Source organism: Myotis yumanensis, unplaced genomic scaffold (assembly GCF_028538775.1).
Source record: "Myotis yumanensis isolate MYYU_CA2020_CCGP unplaced genomic scaffold, mMyoYum1.0.hap1 SCAF_6, whole genome shotgun sequence".
NCBI lineage: Eukaryota > Metazoa > Chordata > Mammalia > Chiroptera > Vespertilionidae > Myotis > Myotis yumanensis.
The window spans coordinates 91,167,197-91,190,714 of NW_027223757.1; the positions used below are offsets into that span (position 1 = coordinate 91,167,197).

General features: G+C 42.8%; 1 protein-coding gene across 1 annotated transcript in view; it reads left to right on the top strand.

The window, feature by feature from the left end:
- SLC26A8 (solute carrier family 26 member 8) overlaps positions 1 to 23,518 on the top strand; it is a 92,557-nt gene that overhangs the window by 50,753 nt on the left and 18,286 nt on the right. The window contains exons 8-9 of the mRNA XM_070418694.1: positions 21,723 to 21,870; positions 23,153 to 23,266. Of these exons, the coding sequence (XP_070274795.1) occupies positions 21,723 to 21,870; positions 23,153 to 23,266 (262 nt within the window). The remainder of the gene's footprint in view (positions 1 to 21,722; positions 21,871 to 23,152; positions 23,267 to 23,518) is intronic.

Genomic DNA, 23,518 nt, shown 5'->3' on the forward strand with positions numbered 1-23,518 from the left:
TCTTGTTTGGGACTCTCTGTCCTTCCTGAACTTGTAAGTCTATTTCTTTCACCAGGTAGGGGAAGTTTTCTGTCATTATTTTTTCAAACAAGTTTTCAATTTCTTTTTTTAAAAATATATTTTTTAATTGATTTTTTACAGAGAGGAAGGGAGAGAGATAGAGAGTTAGAAACATCGATGAGAGAGAAACATTGATCAGCTGCCTCCTGCACACCTCCTACTGGGGATGTGCCCGCAACCAAGGTACATGCCCTTGACCGGAATCGAACCTGGGACCTTTCAGTCCGCAGGCCGACGCTCTATCCACTGAGCCAAACCGGTTTCGGCAAGTTTTCAATTTCTTGTTCCCTCTCTTCTCCTCCCAGTACCACCATGATGTAAATGTTGGTATGCTTGAAATCGTCCCAGAGACTCTTTACACTGTCTTCATATTTTTTATTCTCTTTTCTTTTTGCTCCTCTAATTGGGTATTTTTTGCTTCCTCATACTCCAAATTGCTGATTTGATTCCCAGTGTCGTCTACCCTACTCTTGATTCCCTGTAAATTATTCTTAGAAAAAATAAACAAGTGGGACTACATCAAACTAAAAACCTTCTGCACAATAAGAGTGTATCTTTCATTTCTGACTGGTCCTTTTTTATGTTGTTGATGTTCTCACTAATATCCTTGAAGTTCTAACAAAGTTCCTTGAGCATCCTTATAACCATTGTTTTGAACTTAGTATATGGTAGTTTGTTTGCTTCCATTTCATTTAGCTCTTTTCTGGAGATTTCTTCTGTTCTTTAATTTGCAGCATGTTTCTTTATCTCCACAGTTTGGCTGTTTCCCTGTTTGTTTGTATGTATTAGGTAAAGCTGCTGTGTCTCCTGGAATTGGTAGAGTGGCCTTGTGTAGCAGATGTCCTGTAGGCCCAGTGGCCTGAGCTGGGCACTCTAGGTGGGCTGTGAGCACTATCCTGTTGTAGTTGAGTATTGATTGCTTTTGGCATCACTAGAAAGAATTGACCCCCAGGCTAATTGGCTGTTCAGACCAGCTGAGACTACAGTGGAAGAGATGCTGTACATGAGACACCCTTACTTCAGTGGGGCCTTGGTGCTCACCAAGTCTGACCCTTGAGTGGGTCGCTCATGGATACGGTAGGGCTGTAATCTTCCCTGGTTTGGTCACTGGGATTTTGATAGGAATTGCATGGAATCTACATATTGCTTTGATGCTCTTTAACTGGCCAAATACATAAAATATGCTTAACACTTGGAGCGTGGGAAACGAGTTAAGTCGGCTCGCGTGAATTGCGCGTACTCCGCGGGAGCCGTCTTTAACTCGGTTCATATAGATTTGCGGTGGAGTGCGGGAAACGTGTAAACTCGGGCCAATTGTAACTGCGTATTACCAAATATTTGTTTGTAATCCACCCTTTTGGTGGATGGAACAAAACCAAAAGACAGAGCCATCTTATATTTTGGCGGGAAATTCACCCGCACTCCAAGTGTTAAATTCACAAATGCATAAAAATTCTAAAAGAATAAACTTGTTTGCTTCACCATTGGAAAATGCTATGGAACCAACTTGTTATTTTAAAATTGTTAAATAAAGGAAACTTATCATGCTTTTCCTCTAAGAACTGCGCTTTTGGGTGTCCAAATAGTTGATAACAAGACATTTCACTTTTATTTTATTAATTAATTTATTTAAAATATACTTTTATTGATTTCAGAGAGGAAGGGAGAGGGAGAGAGAGATAGAAACATCAATGATAAGAGAGAATCACTGACTGGCTTCCTCCTGCATGCCCCACACTGGGGATTGAGTCTGCAACCTGGGCATGTGCCTGACCTGCAACCTGGGCATGTGCCTGACCGGGAATCAAATCATGACCTCCTGGTTCACAGTTTGATGCTCAATAACTGAGCCACACCGGCTGGCAACATTTCACTTTTAGAAGAATTATCCTATCTAATAAAAGGATAATATGGAAATTAACCATCATTCCGTCACAAAGATGGCAGCACCCATAGCCACAAGATGGCGGCTCCCAGTCCTCTTAGCCCCACCGGAGTCCCCTAGTCCCGGGGGGGTGGCTGCTGAGAGCGGGCAGTGTGAGCGGCCTGGCAGAATGCTTGCTTCGTCGCCGTGGTGACGAGGCAAGCATTCCACCCCACCACAGAGGGTCTGGACAGCAGGCACAAAGCGGCCGGTGGAAGAGGAACACTTGCGTCGTTGCCCTGGCGACTAGGCAAGCATTCCGCATCCGGCCGCAGATGGGCCTCTGGGCCACAGAGAGCCTCTGGGCAGCAGGTGTGGAGTGGCCAAGTCCCACAGAGAGCTACTGGTGCACTGATTTGTGTGCAGGGCTACTAGTACCTAATAAAGGGAGAAGGAATTACAGAATTAGAATAACATCATTAAATGATACTAGGATATCATCTGTTAACATCACAAAAAGAGACAATTAAAAACCAACCTATCAGAGAAATTAAGAAAACAATCCCATTTATAATTGCATCAAAAAGAATAAAATAACTAAGAATAAATTTAACCAAAGAGGTGAAAGACTTGTACACTGACAACTACTATAAGACACTGACAAAAAAAATTGAAGAAGACACAAATAAATGAAAATCCATGCTCATGGATTAGAAGAATTATTATTATTAAAATGTCTATATACCCAAAGCAGTCTACACATTCAATGCAATCCTTATTAAAATTCCAATGCCATATTTCACAGAAATAGAATAAACAATCCTAAAATTTGTATGGAATTTCAAAAGACCCACAAATAGCCAAAGCAATCTTGAGAAAGAAGACAAAGCTGGAGGCATCACACGTCCTGCTTTCAAACTATATTGCAAAGTTATAGTAATCAAAACAGTATGGTATCAGAATAAAAACAGACATATAGATCAAAGTAATAGAATAATGAACTCAGAAATAAACCTATGCATATATGAGCAACTAATTTACAACAGAGATCTAAGAATGTACAATGGGGAAATGACAGCCTCTTCAATAAATAATATTGGAAACACTTGACAACCACATGCAAAAGAATGAAACTGGACCACAAATATTAACTCAAAGTGGAATCAAGACTTAAACTTAAGATTTAACACCATAAAACTCCTGGAAGAAAACATAAGCAATAAGCTCCTTGACATTGATCTTGGTGATGATGTTTTTGGATCTGACTCTTAAAGGCAAAAGAAGAAAAAATAAACAAGTGGAGTTACATCAAACTAAAAACCTTCTTCACAGGAAATGAAGCCATCAAAACAATAAAAAGGCAGCCTGTCAGATGTGAGCAAATATTTGCAAGTCATATACCTGATAAGGGGTTAATATCCTAAATATATAAAGAGCTCATGCAACTCAATAGCAAAAAAATCAATTTTATTTAAAAGTGGGCAGAGGATCTGAATTTGTCCTATGAAGACGTACAAAAAAAAAAAAAAAAAAAAGGAGAATAAGACATACAGATGGCAAATAGATACATGAAAGGGTACTCAATATCATTAATCATTAGGAAGATGAGACTCAAAACCACAATGAAATATCATACCTGTTAGAATGGCTATTATAAAAAAGACAAGAAATCACAAGTATTGGTGAAGATATGGAGAAAAGGGAACCCTTTTGTACTGATGGTAGAAATGGAGGTTTCTCAAAAAAATTAAAAATAGAATTACCATATGATCATGCTATTCCACCTCTGGGTATTTATTCAAAGGAAATGAAACCACTGTTCATTACAGCATTATTTACAATAGCCAAGACATGGAAACAACCTAAGTATTCACTGATAGATGAATGGATAAAGAAAATGTGGTATCTACACTAATAAAAGAGAAACATGCAAATTGGTGTCACTCCGCTACCCTTCCCATTGGCTAATCAGGGCGATATGCAAATTAACAGCCAGCCAAGATGGCGGCCGGCAGACAGGCAGCTTGAAGTGAACATGAAGCTTGCTTGCTTCAGTGATGAAGGACTTCAACGTTCCCCACCTGCAGCTGCAGGCCTCTGAGCTTGCAGTTTGAAACATTGTTACAAATATAGAAGCTAAACAAAACCCCAGAAACCTGCTTTCAGCAAGCCAGGATCTCAGAGCTGGAGTTGAAACAGTGTTTCGATTATAGAACCCAAACAAACCAGATACCTGCTTTCAGCAGCTGAGGCCTAAGAGCTGGAGCAAAGCCTCAGAGCTAAAGCTGACCCAGAATAAAAGAAAAAAGAAAAAAAGCGGTTGGGAGCTTCAGTCACCAGCCAGCCTGAAAACAGCCCTCAGCCCCTCACCCAGACTGGCCAGGCACCCCAGTGGGGACCCCCACCCTGAAGGGTGTGTGACCAGCTGCAAACAGCCATCATCCCCTCATCCAGGCTGGCCAGGCACCCCACTGGGGACCCCCACCCTGATCCAGGACACCCTTCAGGGCAAACCAGCCAGCCCCCACCCAAGCACCAGGCCTCTATCCTATATAGTAAAAGGGTAATATACTTCCCAGCACCGGGATCAGCATGACAGGGGGCAGCGCCCAAACCCCCTGATCACCCTGCAGCTCTGTGTGTGACGGGGACGAGGCCACAACCTCCCTATCCGCCCTGCTCTGTTCGTGACAGGGGAAGGCGCCCCAACTCCCTGATCAGCCCTGCTCTGTGCCTGATAGCGGGGAGCTCCCCAACCCCCTGATCACCCTACAGCTCTGTGTGTGACAGGGTGCAGCGCTCCAACCCCCTCCCCTCCCACGGGCCCTGCTCTGTGTGTGACGGGGTAGAGCCATAACCTCCCCATCAGCCCTGCCCTGAGTGTGACAGTGGCGGCGCCCCAACCCCCTGATCCGCCCTGCTCTGTGTGTGACAGGGGGTGGTGCCCCAACTCCCCTATCGGCCCTGCTCTGTGCGTGACAGGGGGGAGCTCCCCAACCCCCTGATTGACCCTGCTCTGTGCGTGACAGGGTACGGAGCCCCAACCCCCCTGATGGGCCCTGCTCTGTGAGTGACAGGGGGCAGCGCCCCAACCCCCTGATTGGCCCTGCTCTGTGCGTGACATAGGGTGGCGCCGCAACCTCCCCATCGACCCTGCCTTGAGTGTGGCAGGGGGCGGTGCCCCAACCCCTCAATCAGCACTACCCTGAGCGTGACTGAGGGTGGCACTGCAACCTCCTGATCCGCCCTGCTCTGTGCATGACAGGGGGTGGCACCCCAACTCCCCAATCAGCCCTGTTCTGAGCCCGACCAGGGGCTGCACCTAGGGATTGGGCCTGCCCTCTGCCACCTGGGAGAAGGCCTAAGCCAGCAGGTCATTATCTCCCGAGGGGTCCCAGACTGCGAGAGGGCACAGGCCGGGCTGAGGGACCCCTCTCTCCCCCCGCCCGAGTGCACAAATTTTTGTGCACCGGGCCTCTAGTTTATAATAATAAAAGTGTAATATGCTAATTAGACCGGATAGCCAAACGACTTCCAGACGTCCTTCCAGATGAAGCCGCGGTAGTGGGGGCCGAGGCAGAGATGGTTAGGGGTGATCATGCTCGCAGATGAGCAGTTAGGGGTGACCAGGCAGGCAGGCAAGCAGTTAAGAGCGATGAGGCAGGCAGGCGAGTGGTTAGGGGTGATCAGGCAGGCAGGTAGGTTAGGGGTTAGATGCCAGTGGTCCCGGATTGCAAGAGGGTGCAGGCCGGGCTGAGGGACCCACCCTCCCATGCACGAATTTCATGCACCAGACTTTTAGTCTATAATAATAAAAGAGTAATATGCTAATTAGACTGGACATCCTTCGGGACGACCTTCTGGACGAAGCTGGGGCTGTGAGGGAAGCCTGGGTCCTGGGTGCCAGAGGGAAGCCAGTGCCGGCAGCCGGGGAAGGAAGGCCTACTCTTGCATGAATTTCATGCATTGAGCCTCTAGTATATACATAATGGAATGTTATTCAGCCATAAAAAGAAGGAAATCTTGCCATTTGCAAAATGGATAGACCTTAAGAACATTATGCTAAGTGAAATAAGTCAGAGAAAGACAAATACTGTATGATCTCACTTATATGTGGAATCTAAAAAAATAAAATCAACTAAGCTCATAGATACAGAGAACAGATTGGTAATTGCTGGTAGTGAGGGATGGGGAGTGGTGAAATGGGTGAAAGCAGTCAAAAGGTACAAACTTGTATACAATAAATAAGTCATGGAGATATACAGCATGGTGATTATCCTATATTTATTATCTAATCTAATAATAGATAAACATGGTAATTAACCATACCTCCGCTACGCTTCCCATTGGCTAATCAGCAGGATATGCAAATTAACTGCCAACCAAGATGGTGGCCGGCAGCCACGCAGCTGAAGTGAACATGAGGCTTGCTTGCTCCAGTGACGGAGGAAGCCAAGGTTTCCCGCCTGCCTCACCCTGCTCTAAGCTACACTCTAAGCAACAATGTTTCAATTATAGAAGCTAAACAAGCACCAGATACCTGCTTTCAGCCAGCTTCGGCCTCAGAGCTTAGAGTGGCAGTGATGGCAACAATGTTTCAATTATAGAAGCTAAACAAACCCAGATACCTGCTTTCAGACAGCTGCAGCCTCAGAGCTGGAGCTGGGCCTCAGAGCTGGAGCCGGCTCTCAGCTCCAGTGACAGCTATAGAAGGTAAATAAATCCCAGAATAAAAAAATTAAAAAAAAAACAGGAAAAAAGGAGAAACTGGGAGCTTCAGTTGCCCGCCAGCCTGAAAACAGCCCTCAGCCCCTCACCCAGACTGGCCAGGCACACCAGTGGGGACCCCCACCCTGAAGGGGGTGTGACCAGCCTGCAAACAGCCATTAGCCCATCATCCAGGCTCTCCAGGCACCCAAGCAGGACCCCCACCCTGATCCGGATCACTCTTCAGGGCAAACCAGCTGGCCCCCACCCATGCACCAGGCCTCTATCCTATATAATAAAAGGGTAATATGCAAACTGACCCTAACAGCAGAAAGACTGGGAATGACTGGTCACTATGACACACACTGACCACCAGGGGGCAGACGCTCAATGCAGGAGCTGCCCTCTGGTGGTCAGTGCGCTCTCACAGCGGGGAGCTCTGCTCAGCCACAAGCCAGGGTGACGGCTGTCAGTACAGCAGTGGTGGTGGGAGCCTCCCCTGCCTCCTCAGCTGTGCTAAGGATGTCTGACTGCAGCTTAGGCCTGCTCCCCGCTGGCAAGTGGACATCCCCCGAGGGCTGCCGGGCTGCCAGAGGAATGTCTGATTGCCATCCTGGCCCAATGCCCCAGAGAGCAGGCCTAAGCCAGCAAGTGGTCACCCCCCGAGGGGTCCCAGACTGTGAGAGGGCATAGGCCGGGCTGAGGGATGCCCCCCCCCCCCCCCCGCAAGTGCACAAATTTTTGTGCACCGGGCCTCTAGTATCTACAATAATAAAAGCATAATATGCTAATCAGACTGGATGTCCTTCCGGATGAAGCCACAGAGGTAGCAGAGGCCAAGCCCCTTGCACGAATTTTGTGCATTGGTCCTCTAGAAGGATAATAAAAGAGAAACATGCAAATTAACCATCCCCCGCTATGCTCACAAACCACACACACCAGCCAATGAGGAGTGAGCATGAAAATTAACCTGGCAAAGATGGCGGGTATTTGCATACACAGAGCAGAGCAGGAGAGCTAGAGGCTTGGGGGGGACCTGCCTCCTTCGGTTGGTGAAAACCCAGAGCATGGGGAGCACCAGGAATTCTGGGAATAGTAGTTTTGGTGGCAGCCCCAGGACCAGAAGCGGAAGCCCAGAGCGCAGAGAGCACCAGGAATGCTGGGAATCGTAGTTCTGGTGGCAGACATATCTCTGAGACCAGTGGTGGCAAAACTATGACACAGGTGTCAGAGGTGACACACGAACTCATTTTTTTGGTTGATTTTTCTTTGTTAAATGGCATTTAATTATATAAATTAAATATCAAAAATATAAATCTTGCCCTGGCTGGTTTGGCTCGGTGGATAGAGTGTCGGCCTGCGGACTGAAGGGTCCCAGGTTCGATTCTGGTCAAGGGCCTGGGTTGCAGGCTCGATCCCCGAGGGCTTGCAGGAGTCGGCCGATCAATGATTCTCTCTCATCATTGATGTTTCTGTCTCTCTCTCCCTCTTCCTTCCTCTCTGAAATCAATTAAAAAAAAAATATATATATATATATATATATATATATATATATATATACACACACACACACACATAAATCTTTGTTTTACTATTGTTGCAAATATCAAAAAATTTCTATATGTGACACGGCACCAGAGTTAACTTAGGGTTTTTCAAAATGCTGACACACCGAGCTCAAAAGGTTCGCCATCACTGTCCTAGACACTAGAGCAGTGGCTCTCAACCTTCCTAATGCTGCGACCCTTTAATACAGTTCCTCATGTTGTGGTGACCCCCAACCATAAAATTATTTTCATTGTTACTTCCTAACTGTAATTTTGCTACTGTTATGAACCGTAAATATCTGATATGCAGGATGTATTTAGGCGACCCCTGTGAAAGGGTCATTCGACCCCCAAAGGGGTCGCGACCCACAGGTTGAGAACCGCTGCACTAGAGCAAAGTGAGCCTGGAGCAAGTTACTGTTGTGGTTGGGGATGGAGGGAAAGCAAAGGTGAGAGACATAAGTAAAATCAGAGTGTCTATGAAAAATTAAAGGGGAGATATCCTAAAACTTCCAGGAAGTCTCCACCAATGGAGCAAAGAAAAAAAAATGCCTCTATTACTCTGTGAGCAACAAACTAAACTGGGTTGGGGGTCTCAGACAATTCGCTCATATGATTGCAAAGACAGACAGAAACTCCCAGATTTGAGAGGGCTCCCTGAGGGCTCCAGATTGGAGAGGGTGCAGGTTGGACTGAGGGACGCCCCCCCTTCCCCGCCCCCCCCCCCCCCCAGTTGCACGAATCTTTGTGCACCGGGCCCCTAGTAGTTAATAACACTGTATTATATATTTGAAAGTTGCTAAGAGAGCTCATTTTAAAAGTTCTCATCCCAAGAAAAAAACTGTAACTATGTGTGATGACAGATGTTAACTAGATTTATTGTGGTGATCATTTCACAATATTTACAGATATCAAATCATTATGTTGTACACCTGAAACTAATATAATGTTATATGTCAAATATCTTTAAAAAGACAATTAGACATTGTGTTTCTCCTGTGAAGCATTTTTGCCCCCACCCAAAATCCCACATTTGACCAAACCTGAAGGGCTAACTACCAATTTACAGAAAATATAAGGAAGAGAGAAATATGTTAAATGACAACACAAGAATACAATCAGCAAAATCTAGATTGTGGGGAAATCTAATAGGACCAATGGCCAGGTTTCTTTCTTTAAAATATAATTCTTTTTATTGTTGAGAGTATTACAGATATCCCCGCTTTGCCTGACTCTATCTGGCTCCTGCCTCAGCCCAGGCCTTCACAGTAATGTTGTCTGTGACTATGGGCTATGCATATCCTATATAATAAAGAGCTAATATGCAAATGGTCGTCATGCCCTCATGCCCTCGCGCCGGGGCCGGGGGACCTGAGGCTGCGCTCCCTGCCCAGCACCAGGGCCAGGAAACTGAGGCCTCACCCCCTGTCCCGGCGCCAGGCCAGGGGACCTGAGGCTGCGCCCCCCGCCCAGCGGGGCTTGACGGGGGACCTGAGGCTGCGCTCCTTGCCTGGTGCGGCTTGTCAGGGGACCTGAGGCTGTGCCCCCCGCCCTGTGGGCCTTGACAGGGGTGGGGCCAGCCGGGTCTGGGTCTCTCCAGGCGTGTGCAGGTGGGTGGGGACTTGACTCTGGGTCCCTCGGTGCACCTCAGACTCTGACTGGAGGGAAATTTTCATATACATTTTACTAATTTTCTTTCATCTCTGACACTTCTATTATAGAGAAAGGGCAAAGAGCAATATTAAAATATTTCCTCTAATTCCCTTTTAATGTGCACGAATTTCATGCACTGGACCACTAGTATGTATATAAGTTATTTGGTTAATCTCTTCCCCACCCCATCTCCTTTCCTCTGAGATCTGTCAGTGTGTTCCATGCTTCCATCTCTGGACCTATTTTGTTCATCTAGGTTTCTTTAACAAAAAATTTGCAGGGAAGAAAAATAAAGATATGAAGAAGGAATCTATAACTTAAAAGAGATTTGAGACAGCAACCAATTTTAGTGTATAGACCAACCGTGGGCAAACTACAGCCCGCGGGCCGGATCTGGGCAGTTTGAAATGAATAAAACTAAAAAAAAAAAAAAAAAAAAAAAAAAGACCGTACCCTTTTATGTAATGATGTTTACTTTGAATTTATATTAGTTCACACAAACACTCCATCCATGCTTTTGTTCCGGCCCTCTGGTCCAGTTTAAGAACCCATTGTGGCCCTCGAGTCAAAAAGTTTGCCCACCCCTGGTATAGACCTTATTTGGATTCTAATTTGAACATGTAAAATAGATATTTATGAGACATTTGGGAAATTTTGAATATTAATTATATGTTTGATAATATTAAGAAATTTGTAACAATTTGGGGGGTACCTCTTTTAGAGAGATATGTTGAAATATTTACAATTAAATCTATATAATACCTGGGATTTGCTTCAAAATAAAATAAGACTGGTTATAAATTGTTGTGTTGAAAGTGAGTGATGGGTATATCAGGGTTCATTATACTATCCTTTCTTTTGAAAATGTTTGAAAATTTTACACTTTAAAATAAAAGATCAAACATTTGTGAGTGGTACTATACTGCTTACATATAAAAGGAACCCAAACATGGACTCTGACCCCCTAAGAAATCATAGCCTAAAATTTACCAGCTGACTTAACAGATAATCTGGGCAACATTACTAAGCCTGTACACAAACAGACAAGCATCTGTTCTTATAAAAATTAGGATGTTCATTCATTCTCTAGTCAGCAATATGATGATAGTACTGGAAAAGAAGAAAGCTTGTTGTCTCAAGGAGAGTTTTCTAGTTAACAATATGGTAGGAGATATACCTGAAAAAGTTCTGATCATGGTTATGTGTGTTTGGCAATGTTTTTTAATGATATGATCTTAATAGAAACAATGTATTGACTTAGTAGAATTAGGTGACCAGGACTACCAGCAAAATGAATTAGTCTGAAAATTCTGGTGACTTCAAAACAATAAAATGGTAGAGAGGATTCTGGGAGATGAAGTAAGAAGCACCAGGAATCCATCCCTCCACCTAAACCACTGCACTGGCAGAATCTGTCTGACATTTGGGAGGTTTCGAATATTAATTATATGTTTAGGAAGCACCTAAGTTATATTTTGGAACTCCAGAGCCTATTGAAGGCTTACAATTTCCAGAAAAAGGCTTGGATGGTAAATTGCATTGTTGCAAGCCCTTCCCCCTCTGGCTGAAGTGACTTCCATGGGATCTAAAGGGCCAGAACTCCCTTTTTTCCTTTTCCTTTCCCTCTTTTTGTGCCCCCTTTTGAAAGTCAGACATGAAAAATTAGGACATAAAAAAAAAAAAAAAACACCCACTCACAAACCCACATATTCAGGAAAAATTAGAAAATTACACATGCCCAGAAAATGATTCAGAAAAGACCAAACAAGACCTTAAATTTATAACTCAGGCTAATTCTTGGCACAGCAACAGCCTACAATAACAACAACAACAAAACAATAACAAAAACAGCAAACCATGGGACAGGGGAGAATCTGATTTCCACAGTTGCCACATTATTATATTCAAATATCCAGTGTTCAACAAAAATCACAAGGCATACAAAGAAAAAGGAAGTATGCCCCATTCAATGGAAAAAGTAAATCAACAGAAACTATTCTGAAAAAGACCCAATGACAGACCTACCAGACAAAGACTTTAAAATAATTTTCTTGTCCTGACCGGTTTGGCTCAGTGGATAGAGCGTTGGCCTGTGGAATCAAGGGTCCCAGGTTTGATTCCAGTCGGGGGCGTGTGCCTTGGTTGTGGGCGCATCCCCAGTGGGGGGTGTGCAGGAGGCAGCTGATTGATGTTTCTCTCTCATCGATGTTTCTGGCTCTCTGTCCCTCTCTCTTCCTCTCTGTGAAAAATCAATAAAATATATATATTTAAAAAATAAAATAAAATAAAATAATTGTCTTAAAGATCCTCAAGAACTAAAGGAAAAAGTGGAGAAAGTCAAGAAAATGATGAATAAAATGAAAATATCAAAATAGAGATAGAAAAAAAGAAAGAAGAGGTAGTTCTGGGGCTGTGAAGCACAACTGAAATAAAAAATTCACTAGTCATGTGTCACATAATGACATTTCAACAACAGACTGCCTATATGGCAGTGGTCCCATAAGGTTCTAATGGAGCTGAAAAATTCCTATCACCTAATGACATCATAGCCATCCTAACATCATAATGCAATGCATTACTCATGTGTTTGTGGTGACACTGGTTTAAACAAACCTACTGCACTGCCAGTCATATGAAAGTACTAGAGGCCCGATGCACGAAACTCGTGCACTCAGGGTGGGGGAGGTCCCTCAGCCCAGCCTGTGCCCTCTCCAAGTCCAGGAGCCTTTGGGGGATGTCCAACTGCTGCGGAGGCTGGAGAGGCTCCCACCACCACCACCACTGTGCTCACCAGCCTTGAGCCCAGCTTCTGGCTGAGCAGCGCTCCCCCTGTGGGAGCATAATGATCACCAGGGGGCAGCTCTTGCATTGAGCATCTGCCCCCTGGTGATCAGTGCGCATCACAGCAACCTGTGGTTCTGCCATTCGGTCGATTTGCATATTAGCCTTTTATTATATAAGATAACACATACAATTAAGTACAGTACATAAAATTTGATAATGATTATAAATGACTCTCATTTACGTATTTTCTATTCTATATGTTGTATTGTTATTTTAGAGTATACTCTTTCTACTTATAAAAAACATTTGCTGTAAAACAGAATGCTGTGCTATACATCTTGCGTTTACCACATCTCTAATTGCATAATTTTCTTTTGTGCTTGATTTTTTTTTCTTTTTTTTTTTGTGTGTGTGTTTTTTTGTGTGTGTGTGCTTGATTTAATCTTGTGTTGTTTTCATTGATTGTGGCCACCAAGCATATAAAATCCACTGTTAAGGTTGTCAGTAAGAGGCCATGTTGAATGATTGACCTGGAAACAAAATTAAAAGTGATTTAAGGACTGTGAAGGTGGAAAAATCAGTGGTGGTTATTGCTCGCAAGTCAGACATGACCCATTACACCACAGCTATGATCTTGAAAAGCAAGAACAAAATGATGGAAGCTGTTAAAGGATCTACTTCACTGAAGGCAGTAAGACTAAAAAAAACTGGAGAAGGGCTATATCCAACATGGAGAAACTTCTAATGACCTGGATTGAAGACCAGACACAGAAGTGTGTCCCTCTCAGCACCATGACGATCACAGCCACAGCAAAAAGTTCGTTTGTGATGTTGAAAGAAAAGACTGGGCCCAACTCTAGGTTTGCATTTACTACTAGCTCTGTTTGGTTCAAATGATTCAGGATTCATTATGTAATGTGAAGGTAAGCGGTGAATCTGTGAGTGCTGGTGTAAAGGCAACTGATGAACTTATAGAAATTCTAGATAAGCTGATAGTGGAGGAAAATTACTTGAGAGAACAAATATTCAATGTGGATGAAACCTCCCTATTCTGGAAATGGATGCCTGAAAGGACTTCCATCCATAAGGAGGCAAAGCAATTCCGGGTTTCAAGGCCTTTCAGGACAGGATCACAGTCTTGCTTGGGGGCAATGTTGCAGGCTAGAAGTTGAAATCCTTTGTGGTCAGGTACAGTGAGAACCCCAGCGCCTTCAAGCATATCATTAGCACACACCGTGTATACGGCAGGAGCAATACCCCACGGATGGCCCAGCTCCTCTTCTAAGATGCCCTCTTGAATGGCTTTGCCAGCACAATGAGGAAGTACTGTTTGGAGAATAATGTACCTTTCAAGAGTTTCCTTGTTGCTGGTAATGCTCCCAAATATTCTCCTTTTATTGATGATCTTCATCCCAATATCAGAGTGGTGTTTCTCCCTCCAAACATCACCTCTTTCACCCAATGGATCAAGGAGTTATAGCAGCATTTAAGGCCTACTACCTGAGGAGGACCTTGGCCCAGGCTATTGCTGCAACTAACAAAGATACTGAGAAGGCACTGATATAATTCTGGAACGATCACAACATCTATGACAGCATCAAGAACCTTGCATGGGTATAGGGTGATGTCACTGAGGAGTGTATGAATGGCATCTGGAAGAAGATACTCCAGAGTTTTTTCCAAATTTAAATCAAACAAACAAACAAACAAAATAAATAAAGTAATGGTGGGGGGCGGGGGAGAGTTTTTTTCCATGATTTCAAAGTATTTGCCAAGGATAAGGAGGTTGTAAAAATCAACAAGGCTGTGGTTGAGATGGCAAACAATTTTAACCTGGGTGTGGGTAAGGGGGACATTAAGGAGCTTGCAGACGCAATTCCTGAGGCATTGGCTAATGAGGTACTGGTGGAACTGGAACAGGAAGAATAGGCAAGAGTAAAAGAAACTGCAGGGCCAAACCGGTTTGGCTCAGTGGATAGAGCGTCGGCCTGCGGACTGAAAGGTCCCTGGTCGATTCCGGTCAAGGGCATGTACCTTGGTTGCGGGCACAGCCCCAGTAGGAGGTGTGCAGGAGGCAACTGGTCGATGTTTCTCTCTCATCGATGTTTCTAACTCTCTATCCCTCTCCCTTCCTCTCAGTAAAAAAATCAATAAAATATATTAAAAAAAGAAAAAGAAACTGCAGGAGAAAAGAAGGACCCCCAACAAAACTAACAATGAAAAGTTTAAAAGAAACTTTTGCAGACCTCAACAAGATTCTTAAAAAGTTTGAAAACCTAGACTAAGCATGTCAAACTCGCGACCCATAATGAATATTTTTGCAGCTCAGCCAATATAATGGTATGTAAGAAATGTTTTAATAAAAATTTTAATAAAACTTAATTTTTACAATATCCTGTTATACATAACTAGAGGCCCAGTGTGCACTCGGTGGGGGTGGGTCCCTCAGCCCAGCCTGTGCTCTCTCGCAGTCTGGGACTCCTCGGGGGTGACCACCTGCTGGCTTAGGCCCACTCTCCGGGGGATTGGGCCTAAGCTGGCAGTCAGACATCCCTCTGGCAGCCCGGCAGCCCTTGAGGGATGTCTACTTGCCAGCGGGGAGCAGGCCTAAGCTGTAGTCAGACATCTTTAGTGCTGCTGAGGAGGCAGGAGAGGCTCCCACCACCACCGCTGTACTGGCAGCCATCAGCCTGGCTTGTGGCTGAGCAGAACTCCCTCTGGGAACACACTGACCACCAGGGGACAGCTCCTGCATTGAGCGTCTGGCCCCTAGTGGTCAGTGTGTGTCATAGTGACCAGTCATTCCCAGTTGTTCTGCTGATAGGGTCAATTTGCATATTACCCTTTTATTATATAGGATAGAGGCCTGGTGCATGGGTGGGGGCCGGCTGGTTTGCCCTGAAGGGTGTCCTGGATCAGGGTGGGGGTTCCGCTGGGGTGCCTGGCCAGCCTGGGTGAGGGGCTGATGGGTGTTTGCAGGCTGGTCACACCCCCTTCAGGGTGGGGGTCCCCGCTAGGATGCCTGGCCAGCCTGGGTGAGGGGCTGATGGGTGTTTGTAGCTGGTCACACCCCCTTCAGGGTGGGAGTCCCCACTGGGGTGTCTGGCCAGCCTGGGTGAGGGGTTGATGGCTGTTTGTAGGCTGGTAAAGCCCCCCCCCCAGTGGGGCCCCTCACCCCATGGAGGTTTGGCCAGCCTGGGTGAGGGGCTGATGGCTGTTTTCAGGCTGGCCACACCCCCTTTAGGGTGGAGGGGTCTCCACTGGGGTGCCTGGCCAGTCTGGGTGAGGGGCTAAGGGTTGTTTTCAGGCTGGCCAAGCCCCCCCAGTGATGGAAGCTCCCAGCCTCTCTTTTTTTTTTAATTCTGGGATTTATTTACCTTCTATAATTGAAACTTTGTAGCCTTGAGTGGAGCTCAGAGCCAGCCAGGGTGGGCAGGAGGGAAGCTTGGCTTTCTCCATCGCCAGGGGCAACCCAAGCCTCCTGCTTGCTCCAGTTCCATGGCCACGGCCAGCTGAAAGCAGGTATCTGGGGTTTATTTATCTTCTATAATTGAAACTTTGTTGCCTTGTGTGGAGCTCAGAGCCGGCCACAGCAGGCGGGAAGCTTGGCTTCCTCCTTCATTGGGGCAACCAAGCTTCCTGCTTGCTCCAGCTCCGCAGCTGCCAACCGCCATCTTGGTTGGGTTAATTTGCATATAGTCGCTCTGATTGGCTGGTGGGCGTGGTGTAAGGCATAGCAAAGGTACAGTCAATTTGCATGTCTGTCTTTTATTAGTGTAGATTATAACGAACTACAATGTTCTCTAATGACTGATTACTATAATCGTGTTGCATTCATTTCCCTTACACACTTTACATGCTGGTGCACCATTTCTCTCCACTAATACTAGCAGCGAATATTTTAGCAGCTGATTGCCACATCATTAGTCTTGGACTGACTTGTTTGGTGTGCGCAACAGGAAATATTTCACTTTCAGAGAACAAGAAAAATAGGCTTATTTGTGTTATGCTAATTAATTTGTGCAGTTATTCAGTGTCTGGTAAGTTAATGTTCAAGACAAAAATATTAATTTTTATTAAAATGTTTTATTATTTTATGTTAACGATGACATTTATTTCAGCCCTTTGTATTCAGCATGTCCCTATCAAAATAAACCTACGTTTCTATGAAAATTGAAGCTTTTGTTTTTTTGCAGCCCACATAAACTTAAACCTTTTTTTATTTGGCCCATGTTAGCCTTTGAGTTTGACATGCTTGACCTAGACTCAACACCCAAAGGTTTTCATTAATAGAGAGAAATATCCATGGAGAATTATCTGCTTACAGTCAAACTATGATGAAAAAGAAACAAACCAAGTGAACCACCATGGACATATTTCTGAAGAGAGTAATACCTCCTTAAGAAGAGCTCTGGCAGGTCCTTCAGGAAGTGTTCCAGAAGAAGGCATTGTTGTCATAAGAGCGGACAGCTCCATGCTCGTTATTGCCCTAAAGACTTTCCAGTGGGACAAGATGTAAAGGTGGAAAACAGTGATATTGATGATCTTACCCTATGTAGGCCTAGGCTAATGTGTGTTTGTGTCTTAGTTTTTCACCAAAACGTTTACAAAAATTTTAAAAATCTAAAAATAAAAATGTTATAGCCCTGGCCGGATGACTCAGTTGGTTGGAGCATAGTTCCATGCACCAAAAAGTTGCAGGTTTGATCCCCAGTTGGGGTGCTTGTGAGAGATGACGGATCAGTGTTTCTCTCTCACATCTATGTTTCTTTCTCCTCCTCCTCTCTCTCCCCCATCCTCGCTCTCTAAAATCAATAAAACATTTCCTCAGGTGACTGTTTTTAAAAATTACAGAAACATTATAGAATCCTATCTAATAAAGATGGAATATGCAAATTGACCATCGCTTCATGACAAAGATGGTGGTGCCCACAGCCAATAAGGAGGGAATATGCAAATTGACATGACAAAGATGGCGGCAGCCGGGCTGGGATGCTTGCATTGTCACCATGGCGATGACGCAGGCATTCCGCCCTCCCCAGTCACTCCAGGCCTCTGGGCAGTGCACGAAAGCAGAAGGCGGCTCCGGGCCGGAGCAAAGGTGGAAAGGTGGCTCCAGGCCGGAGTGAAGGTGGTGCTGGCAGCCAGGGGAAGGAAGGCCTATTCTTGCATGGATCTTTGTGCATTGGGCCTCTAGTAATAATATAAAGAAAGAAAATATTTTTATAGCTATACAACGAGTTTGTATTTTAAGATGTGTTATTACAAAAGAGTAAAAAAGTTTAAAAAATGTAAGTTTATTAAGTAAAAAGGTTACAGTAAGTTAAGGTTAATTTGTCATTGAAGAAAGGAAATGATTTTTTATAAATTTAATGTAACCTCAGTGTACAGGGTTTATAAAGTATACAGTAGTGTACACTAATGTCCTAGGCTAGTGGTTGGCAAACCGCGGCTCACGAGCCACATGCAGCTCTTTGGCCCCTTGAGTGTGGCTCTTCCACAAAATACCACGTGTGGGTGTGCATGTACAGTGCGATTGAAACTTTAGAGAATTTTTAGTTGAAATGGAGAGTGAGTATGCAGATCTTCTGATGCATAACAAGGTACATTGGTTATCAAGAGAAAACGTTTTGAAATGTTTCGCTTCCTTATTAGAAATTAAAGCATTTCTCCTTGAGAAGGATGTTCACTATCCAGAACTAACGAACGATCAGTGGATCCAAAAATTTTATTTCATGGTAGACATTACGTCTCATCTAAATCAGCTTACTTGTAAACTACAGGGGAAAGGAAACACAATTTTTTCGATGTTAGAAGAAGTTATTTCATTCGAAAACAAATTATCTCTTTTTGCTCAAGATTTTGAAAGAGAAACTTTGATTCACTTTCCAAGCCTGTTGAAACATCACCAAGAAAATAATTCTGATATTGACATTTGCTATTTCAAAACAACACTTTTAAATATGAGGGAAGCTTTTCTCAACAGGTTTCAGGAATTCAGAAACAGCAAAGCAACGTTAGCCTTTGTTAAAAAACCTCTTAATGCTACTGCAGAATTAAATTTTTCTTCCTTTAATATTGACATTGGCAACTTTGAAATGCAATTGCTGGATTTAAAAAACAAAGAACTGTGGAGCTCAAAATTTGAACATCTTTGTGCTGATATAGAAATATTGGAGAAAAACAAATGTGAACTTAGTTCACAGTACAAGTGGTCTGCTTTGAAAGACCTGGAGAAGGAAGATATGTTGATTTTTAACACCTGGAATAGTATTCCTGACTCATATAGTCAACTGAAAAAACTAGTGTTTGCTGTTCTTTCCTTATTCGGGTCTACATATTTATGCAAACAATCATTTTCAAGCATGAACCTTATCAAGAGTAAATTGAGAAGTTATCTTATTGATGAGAACCTGGAATTGTGCCTAAAATTAAAAACAACAACATACAAACCAGACTTACCCAAACTTTCCAAGGAGATGCAAGGCCATTGTTCACATTAGTGTTTGTCAGTCATTGTCATGATTTAATTTTATGGATAGTGTAAGGTAAATTGTAAGGAATTTAATTTTATCAATAAATAATATCGTTATTAAGTATGATATCAAGTTTTATTCAACGTACCTATAGTTTAACTAAGACTTAAAACTTTAAGTAAAGTTTATTAAGTTAATTTTAGGGGACGTTGTGGAGTGAAAGAAGATGTAGTGTCGAGGATTGAGAAAGGTATGTTGAGATGGTTTGGTCATATAGAGAGGATGAACGAAAGGAGATAGATGAAACAAGTATACAAGACGAGTGTGGATGGGAAAGTTGGAAGGGGTCGACCTCAGCGAACGTACCTCAATCAGATTGAGGACATTTTTAGCAAAGGCCAGCTTAGGAGTACCCTAATTAAGTTAATAACAATGTACCTACCTATATAGTTTAAGTTTAAAAAATTTGGCTCTCAAAAGAAATTTCTTTTTAAAAAAAAATATATTTTATTGATTTTTTTACAGAGAGGGAGAGGGACAGAGAGCCAGAAACATCGATGAGAGAGAAACATTGATCAGCTGCACACCCCCCACTAGGATTGTGCCCACAACCAAGGCACATGCCCTTGACCGGAATCGAACTCGGGACCCTTCAGTCTGCAGGTTGACGCTCTATCCACTGAGCCAAACCAGTCAGGGCTCAAAAGAAATTTCAATCGTTGTACTGTTGATATTTGGCTCTGTTGACTAATGAGTTTGCCGACCACTGTCCTAGGCCTTCGTATTCACTTACCACTCACTCACTGACTCACCTAGAGCAACTTTCAGTCCTGCAAGCTCAATTCATAGTAAGTGCCCCATACAGGTATACCATATTTTATCTTTTATATCATAGTCTTACTGTATCTTTTCTATATTTAGATATATTTAGATACACAAATACCATTTTCAATTGCCTATAGCCTTCAGTACAGTAACATGCTATACAGATTTGTAGCCTAGGAGCAATAGGCTACACCATATAGCCTAGGTGTATACCATCTAAATTTATGTAAGTGCACTCCACGATGTTTGCACAATGATGAAATCACTTAATGACACATTCTTAGATGTATCCCCATCATTAAGCAACACATGGCTGTAGAGATAGGCAAACTTGAGCAGTCAAAAGAATCAATGAACTTGAAGATAAGACAATGGAAATTATTGAGTCTGAGGAACAGGGAGGGAAATGATTGGAGAAAAGTGAACAGAGTCTAAGGGGCCTGTGGGAGACCATCAAGAAACCAACATGCACATCATGGTCTCAAAAGCAAAAGAGAAAGAGAATGGGGTAGAGAGAATATTGAAGAAATTATAGCTGGAAAAAAACGAATTTGATGAAATACATGAATATAAACATCTAAGAAGCTCAATAAATTCCTAATAAAATGAATAAAATACTTAGGAATTAGCCAAGGAGATGAAAGTCTTACACAATGAAAGCTACAAAACATCAATGAAACAAAGAAGACATACATAAATGGAAATACAACCCATGTTCAGATGTTAAGATGTCAATGCTACCCAAGGCTATCTGCAGATTCAATTTAATCCCTATCAAAATCCCAATGAGGTTTATTGCAGAAACTTTAATAAATCCTAAAATTCATATGGAATCACAAGGTGCCCCAAATAGCCAAAGCAATCCTGAAAATGATTAATCCTGAAAAGTTGGAGAACTCAAATTTCAAAACTTATCACAAAGCTACCATAATTAAAACCAGTGTGGTACCAGCGTAAAGACAGATATACAGACCAATGGAATGAAATGGAGAGCTCAGAAATAAACCCTTGCATACGTGGTCAAATGACAAGGATGCCAAGACCATTCAATGGGGAGAGGACAATCTTGTCAATGAATGGTACTGGGGAAACTGGATATTCATGCAAAAGAATGAAGTGGGATTCTTACCGAATACCATATACAGAACTTACCTCAAAATCCATCAAAAACCTGAATGTAAGGCCCAAACTATAAAACTGTTAGAAGAAAACAGGACAAAAGCTTCATGACATCGGATTTGGCAGTGATTTCTTGGATATGTTACCAAAGGCATAGGCAACAAAAGAAAATAGACAAATTAGACTTCATGAAAATTAAAAACTTTCATGCATCAAAAGACCTTTTTACTTTTAAAGACAGTAAAAAGGTAACCCATAGAATTGGAGAAAATATTTGCAAATCTAAAAGATTTGCATGTGAATAGAAGGGAATTCACTGAGCTGTTTAGTTATAAACCATCTTAGATGTGATATCTGCCTATTGTTTACTAATGGTCTCCAATAGAATAAGTAAACTATTTCTTGTCCATCTGTTTTGGTTTTACCTGTTCTATTCTCTTTACTACATGGCAGAATCCTTGAACTTAGAACATAGCAAAGCATGTTCTCCGACTGGCTTTGGTAATTTGGCTTAGTTTGATGGCAGTTTGGGCAAGCTCTTACCTCAATTATTTTTATATCTTACTGGTTTTGTTTGTTTGTTTGTGTTTTAAGCTTGAGGCCTGCTCTGTCTAATAAGGATGAAGTGGGGGAGGTGCCAATGAATGACTCCTGCTCTCCAGGAATAATTCCACCATTTTTTTCCAGATTCCTGTTTCCTGTAACGCCGAATTTGGATCATCTTCGGGACATTGTTTTAAATGCCTTTTCCTTAGCTATAGTGAGCTCCTCACTGCTTGTATTTCTGGGCAAGAAGATTGCCAATTTCCATAAATATAATGTCAATTCCAACCAGGTGAGCAGACAGGCCTTTCTATTACTTTCTCTGACCCTTAAATCTTTGTACTCTAATCTGAGCCTCCTGCTAACGTGAAGACTGGATTCTTCTGTAACCAGAGAATCTTTTAGAATATAATTTGAACTGTAACTACCAAAGGACTTTTGAGAAGTGTGGCACACTTAGTTCTGAACCCATCTGAATTAGCATGAGTGATACTTCCCTAGAACAGATACGGTGCAGGGATGCAAGAAGATAGCATGTGGCATCATGTTGTTGAGCTAGTAGGATTCCTCTCCTTTTAATTTTATCTTCCTTTCCACAAAGTCTTTAGAAGTCAACCACATTCTGCGGTGCAATAAGAAATGATATGGAATAGCAAAACCAGACTACTAATATAACTAAGTCAATCTCCCAGAAATAGTTTTTTTCTTTTTAAAAAAAATATATTTTATTGTTTTTTTACAGAGAGGAAGGGAGAGGGATAGAGAGTTAGTAACATCGATAAGAGAGAAACATCGATCAGCTGCCTCCTGCACACCTCCCACTGGGGATGTGCCCGCAACCAAGGTACATGCCCTTGATCAGGGGTCCTCAAACTACGGCCCGCGGGCCACATGCAAATACAAATATTGTATTTGTTCCCGTTTTGTTTTTTTACTTCAAAATAAGATATATGCATAGGAATTTGTTCATAGTTTTTTTTTAATCTATAGTCCAGCCCTCCAACGGTCTGAGGGACAGTGAACTGGCCCCCTGTTTAAAAAGTTTGAGGACCCCTGCCCCTTGACCTTCGGAATCAAACCTGGGACCCTTCGGTCCGCAGGCCGATGCTCTATCCACTGAGCCAAACCAGTTAGGGCTGTCTTCTTTTTTTTAAAATATCTCCAACTATTCTGAGTTCAGTACTTTCCCTAGTACTCAAAAAGGAAATATGGATGCATGAGGTGTCCCACTTTTACTTTTAGGATAGTTTAGAAGGAAGAGAGAAAAATAGGACTATGTTCTCTTCGTCATTCTAAGTCCTAGTGATCATGAGAGAGAGAATAAGGCAAAAGTCTCATTTTCTCACTTTGAAAAAGTGCTTTCCTTGTGATCACTAACTAAAATGAAGTTTCAACCTAATCTAGAAATCAGATGTGCCATCCTTTTGTTCTCCTAAGAACATTTCCATGTTATTTGAAATGATATAAACAACCTATTCTCATGCACCAGAAACAGACAGTATACCTTCAGTTCAAACTTAAATCAGCATTCTTCAACAAATAGTGGGCCTAAATTGTTTGCTATTTCTTTATAGGATTTAATAGTCATTGGCATTTGCAATGTCGTCAGCTCATTTTTCAGATCTTGTGTGTTTACTGGTGCTATTATTAGGACAATGATCCAGGATAAATCTGGAGGAAGACAACAGGTATGCTGAAATAGAATTTGATCTCTAGCATTTAAAAATATTGATGTCTATTCATATGTTTTCATAGAAAGGTTACATTAGTTTAATCACATTGCTATTTTAATGTTATACTTGTTGGGGAGGATCTCATTTTTGTTTAGATTTTTGTCTTAAAAGGTATTTGTCAATATGGAACTTGAAAGTCATTTTCTACAGAGGTCTTATTCTATGTGAGAAGTTCACACACACACACACACACACACACACAAAAAA